The sequence below is a fragment of the Prionailurus viverrinus genome, chromosome A3 (assembly GCF_022837055.1).
Source record: "Prionailurus viverrinus isolate Anna chromosome A3, UM_Priviv_1.0, whole genome shotgun sequence".
Classification (NCBI taxonomy): domain Eukaryota; kingdom Metazoa; phylum Chordata; class Mammalia; order Carnivora; family Felidae; genus Prionailurus; species Prionailurus viverrinus.
The window spans coordinates 35,649,550-35,655,549 of record NC_062563.1 but is presented as its reverse complement, the minus strand read 5'-3'; the positions used below and the strand labels follow the sequence as shown (position 1 = coordinate 35,655,549).

General features: G+C 40.1%; 1 protein-coding gene across 1 annotated transcript in view; it reads left to right on the top strand.

The window, feature by feature from the left end:
• The first annotated feature begins 824 nt into the window (after positions 1-824).
• The window catches only part of PAK5 (p21 (RAC1) activated kinase 5), a 102,067-nt gene continuing 96,891 nt past the window's right edge, over positions 825-6,000 (top strand). The window contains exon 1 of the mRNA XM_047853680.1: positions 825-1,028. Within this exon, the coding sequence (XP_047709636.1) occupies positions 825-1,028 (204 nt within the window). The remainder of the gene's footprint in view (positions 1,029-6,000) is intronic.

Below are 6,000 nucleotides of genomic sequence, written 5' to 3'. Positions count from 1 at the left end.
CCTGCTTTGTCTCCCCAGCTCCTTTCTCTGCAGGCAATGCCAGTCAACTTTCTTCTCTATTTGTTCAGAGATCTATTTATATTTGTAGCACTTACTTTGTGCCAGGGACTTTTCAGAGTGTTTTACCAATGTTTACTAGTTTAATCCTAATAATAATTTTATATGGTGAATGTGATTACTAACCTCATTTTTCATGTATAAACATATATTTGTCCATACAGAGGTTTGAGATTTCAAGTGCACACCAAATTTTGAGATGCTTCTCCCTGTGTGCTAGTCAACTTCTGCTTTGCTAATACCACATAACAAGTTCAGAATTTTAGTGGCTTAATTATAAGCCTTGATTTCTTACTCATGAGTCACCTGTGGCTCAGCTGGGCACGGCTTCAGACTGGAGGTTGGATTTGGATCTGCTTCATGCATCTCTCCTTCCAGGATGCAGGCTGAGGGAGTATCACCCACCAGAAGCACAAGGAGGAAAGTAGAAACACAGAGTGCCTTCTACTCTGAGTGCCTTCTACTCTTCTACTCAGAGTGCCTCCACACCGGACTGCTGCACAGTGCATATCAAGGCAGTTCACATGGCCAAATCCAAAATCAGTTGGGCAGGGAACTGTATATTCCACATGGCAAGTGCAAGGAGAAAACAAATCATGAGTGAAATATCTACACCCCCTGAAAATCCAACTTTCATCTTTTGCTGCTGATACCTAGAGGAATAATCGAAAAGACAGAACTGCGAATGGATAGTTTTCCTATCATCTTCTGCTGGCGAGATACAAACATTATCTCTTTTCTGTTTGCATTTCCCAGGTCTTTGCATCATGTTCGGAAAGAAAAAGAAAAAGATTGAAATATCTGGTCCATCCAACTTTGAACACAGGGTTCACACTGGATTTGATCCGCAAGAACAGAAATTCACGGGCCTCCCGCAGCAGTGGCACAGCCTGTTAGCAGACACGGCCAACAGGCGGAAGCCCATGGTAGACCCTTCCTGCATCACACCCATCCAGCTGGCTCCTATGAAGGTATGGTGAGGATTCTGTCTTTATGTTGGCTTAAGAAGCATGTTCTCATTTAATGCAGTGTACCATATTTACAGGCAAGCTAGAAAATGCCTAAATCATGTATTTGTTTTTAAGTATCTGCTGATTATCCACACTTACTCTTCAGTGATTATAATGTTCACCACTTATTGTAAATTGCAGCACATGAAAAGGAACTGCAACTTTCAGATGTGAGATTTTTTTTAATCAAACACATAAAATGCAATCACAAAATATACAAGTCTTATTTCTACTTAAAAATGGTGTGTGTTGGGATGCCTGGGTGAAGTGTCCGACTTCAGCTCAGGTCATGATCTCACAGTTGGTGAGTTCAAGCCCTGCGTCGGCTCTGTGCTGACAGCATGGAGCCTGGAGCCTGCTTCAGGGAGTTCAGTCTCCCTCTCTCTCTGCCCTCCCCCACTCACACACTGTCTGTCTCTCTCTCTCTCTCTCTCTCTCTCTCTCTTAAAAAAATTTTTAAATAAAAATAAATAAATAAAATGGTGTTTGCTAGTCTTCATACTGAAGAATATTATCTACCCCCTCTGGTAAGTGTGGTCAGTAACCTCTGATGAAATAGGCAACCTTTAGGTGTTTTGAATTTGCCCTTTAGAATGTTTAACTTGCATATCAAATATAGCACTAACAGATTTTAACAATAATAAATGATTCATATGTATGTATATACACATACACACATAAACATACATGTCCACACATATATGTATCTTTTATATATAATCATGTTTATATACATATATATTCATATTTGTCTTCATTGTCTAAGAGAGAGCTGTTTCAAATAAGAATGAATCATTTGAGTCCCAGAATACAATATAATTTACCTTAAAGAAGTGGCTAGTAGATTTTTGGCAAGGTATGTTCATGAAGATAATTGCATTAAAGCAGAAAGGAGACACAGTAATTTCAAAATGTCAAGAGGCTACAAAGGAAATTCAGTCATTGCTGTTTCCTTCTGCATCTCAGAATAAGAATTCCGTAGACCACTAAAAAAATGTCCAAAAGCTCCCTATGGGAGTTAAACATCATTGAAGTTTATCATCATGTTATGCAATAGGTCTCTTGTTCATTGTATTAGCAGACATCTGAGCTGCATGAAGTAGCCTCTTCTGTGTAAAGATGAATATTGAGTACATTGTGTGTTAGTGATTAGGCAAAACAAGTGGATGCATTTTTAAAGGATGCAGAGAAAGAGGCCTGGCTGATAAGTTACAGGAAATTCTTACAACATACCACCTGAGCTAAGTAAAGTAGAATTGTCATTCCATCATGTGCACACAGTCTTGGTCATTCTGTTCTGGTATTGAATGGGTAGGTCTGTCCCACCCAAAGATAAATACAGAGTCTTCTAATCCTGAATTTTGTGAATTCGATTTTCTCATTAAGATTTAGAAACCTTTTAGGCCAGCTAAAATGTAAAATATTCAAAAGGTGGATATTGGAGAAGATACATCTTTGGGGACAAAAAGGAACCTCCCATTTAAAAGAGATATTGACTGGTATTTAATAGAAATTAACCAAATAAATAAATAAACATATAAATAAAAAAGGGGGCGCCTGGGTGGCTCAGTTGGTTAAGTGTCTGACTTTTGGTCTCAGCTCAGGTCTTGATCTCAGGGTCATGAGTTCAAGCCTTGCATTGTGCTCCACACTGGGTGTGAAGCCTACTTGAAAAAATAAAAGTAAATAAATTTTAAAAAGAAAGTGACCAATTAACCAACTCTACGGCTTGATATTAGGCCATATCCTACTACTGAACATGATTTTCTCCCTAAGAGAAGGCTAATGCTTAACTAATGAGTAAATAATGGAGTGAAAGAATTTGCTCTTTCTTTTTATTATTTTTCTCCTATCCCAAGTTTTTATAAAACCCAAACAATGGAATGTGCACTGTGCCCAGAAAAATTTTCTGCCATTGAGCCTCATGGTGAAGGAAAAGCGCCCCAGTGAAACAGTTATTGAGTGTCATTATTATTTGATGAGGAACAAGCTAGAAGGAGACAGAGTCTTAAAAACATCCTAGCTAAAGGCCCAGGACATGCATTGTCTTATTAGAGAGTGTGTCTATTATTGAGTAAGGACAGAGTATTATCTACACACTGTGGTTTTTAGTTCATCTGGGTCCTAGCAGGGCCTGGCTGGCAGTGAAGGAGGAGGTTCCTATCTCAGTGATAATCCACCATGCTTGGTGAAGGTAGGACTTAACAGGACTTCTAGTTCATTTATTCCATTTCTCAGATGGGCTAGCCCATTAACCTCTCTGACAGAATTTGCCAGCTCCGCTAAGAGTTGGACCAAGGTTTCCTAACTGCTGAACTTCTGGGCCTCATGATTCACTTACTCACTCTATGGGCTTTCTAGCCCTGATGCCCATGAGTGAGCCTCCAGTTTGTATGAAATTATAATATTTGTTATAGGCACTTAAATGCAAACTGCAAGATGACGGGAAAATATATCTCCAGTAGAGACCCAGGCCTGAATTATGCAAATTGGACCTCAGGCACAGTTTTGCCTGTGAGAAAGAAAATAAGAATGGACAAGGAATAACAAAACAGTAATCAGCTAGGTAGAATTTTCCCCAGAAAGAGTGGAGTTAATCAAACATTTTGAACTGAAGGACACCCGATAAATCTCTACTTGATACTTTCACCAACTGCTATGGATTGATCCTCTCCTCCAGATCCTGTTAGTGAAGTCAGTGCTGTCGACACGTGTTGGACAATATTGGTCTGAGAGAATCCTGCTGACTCCATAGCATCTCTAGAATCAGAAAAGCGTTCAAGGGGCCAAAGTATGCCACGTGGTTTGTATGATCTACTTTTTGGAAATGCCTTCTCTGGAGGAATCTTCCATAGTTTTAACATATTATGAATCATGCAGAATCTATCTCAGAAGTCAGAACAATCCTCGAAATAAGCTATGCAGGAATTGACAGAAAGGAGTGAAAAGAATTGTGCTGATAAAGCCATTTTGGCAAAGTTATTTAAGTAGACCAAACAATTCTAATTTTTTCAGGCTGTCCTTTAAAGGGGACAAAGAAAAATAAGAGATCACCACACGAAAGCAGTAAATGGAAGAAGTGTGTAGCACTTCAGTAAGCTTTAGGCAGGCTGGTTCTGAATGGAGATTCGCCATTGCGATTAATTCTCTGATTAGTGTTTCAGCCTTTCCTATTCGGAACCTTCTTTAAATTGCATATCACTCTTGCCAGGACGCTCTTCTTCTGTGTAGATTTATTGATGTCAGTGTATCTCAAACTATAGCCTGTCAAAGTCACCTGGAGGGCTTGCTAAAACACAGATTGCTGGGTCCATCCCCCAAGTTTCTGATTCAGCAGAACTGGGATGGGGTCAGAATTTTGCATTTCTAATAAGTTTCCAGGTGTTGCTGATGTTGCTGGTCTGGAAACCGCACTTTAAGAACTTTGATTTAGGTAATTATAAAGGAATTCATCCACATAAGGTGTAATCGATCAAAGTTTATGCTGACCAGGATGTCCAAATGGTCAGAAATGTAACCAGAAGCCACAGGTTAGCTCAGATTTGTGTCAAAAGTTAAAGTTCATGTACTCAAGCCAAAGGCACGTAGACAAACGAAGAAAATCTGAACCCCCAGAGATATGGGGGATCCTTTTAGGACATTTGGTAAGTGTCTTTGAGAAATTCCTTTTTATGTCTAATGTCATTTTGTCCACAAAGCATCATAAGCAATGTTACCAAAATTTCTGCTGAATTAGATGCATTTATTTAAGTGGCAGGTTGAATGATCACATTGTTCTTGCACTCTGGTTCTCAAACTGGGGCTTTCATCAGAATCTCCTGAGTGGCTTGCCATAACCCAGATTCCCTAGCCCCAACCTAGAGATGCAGATTCAGGAGGTCTGGGGTGGGCCTTGTGATTTGTGGGTCTAACAAAGCCCTCAGATGCGGCTGATGCTACTGATGAGTGGGGGGGGGGGGTGGGATACACTTTAAGAACCATTATTTTAGGTGGCCTGAAGTTAGAACTTAATGACCACTCTTGGTAACAGCCTGGAAATCATTTGAAAGATGCTGGAAAAAAAAATACAGAGGATAATATTAAAAAGCCTTTGTATCCTCTATTTAAAATGAACAGATAGCATATTTTAATACTTGCTTCATATTGGTTTTCAGTTTCAAGTAGGGCTTTAGAAATAGGGGCGCCTGGGTGTCTCAGTCGGTTAAGCATCCGACTTCAGCTCAGGTCATGATCTCGCGGTCCGTGAGTTCGAGCCCCACATCAGGCTCTGGGCTGGTGGCTCAGAGCCTGGAGCCTGCTTCCGATTCTGTGTCTCCCTCTCTCTCTGCCCCTCCCCAGTTCATGCTCTGTCTCTCTCTGTCCCAAAAATAAATAAACGTTAAACAAAAAAAAATTTTTTTTAAAAAAAAGAAATAATAGTATTATTTGCCATATATATATATGTATATATATATATGGCAAATAATACTATTATTTCTAAATATATATATGTATTTTAGAGAGTACACAAGCAGGGGAGAGGGACAGATGGGGTGAGAGAATCTTTTTTTTTTTAATATTTATTTTTGAGGCAGAAAGAGAAACAGAACGAGCATGAGTGGGGGAGGGGCATAGAGAGAGGGAGACACAGAACCTGAAACAGGCTCCAGGCTCTGAACTGTCAGCACAGAGCCTGATGCGGGACTTGAACTCACAAACAGAGATCACGACCTGAGCTGAAGTCAGACACTTAACGACTGAGCCACCCAGGCACCCCTGGGGTGAGAGAATCTAAAGCAGGCTCCATGCTCAGTGAAGAGCCCGATATGGGGCTTAACCCTGGGATCATGACCTGAGCCAAAATCAAAAGTCTGACGCTCAACCTACTGAGCTACCCAGGTGTTCCACGGCATATTGGAATTTTATTTAATGATGTCATACTGGATAGAATATT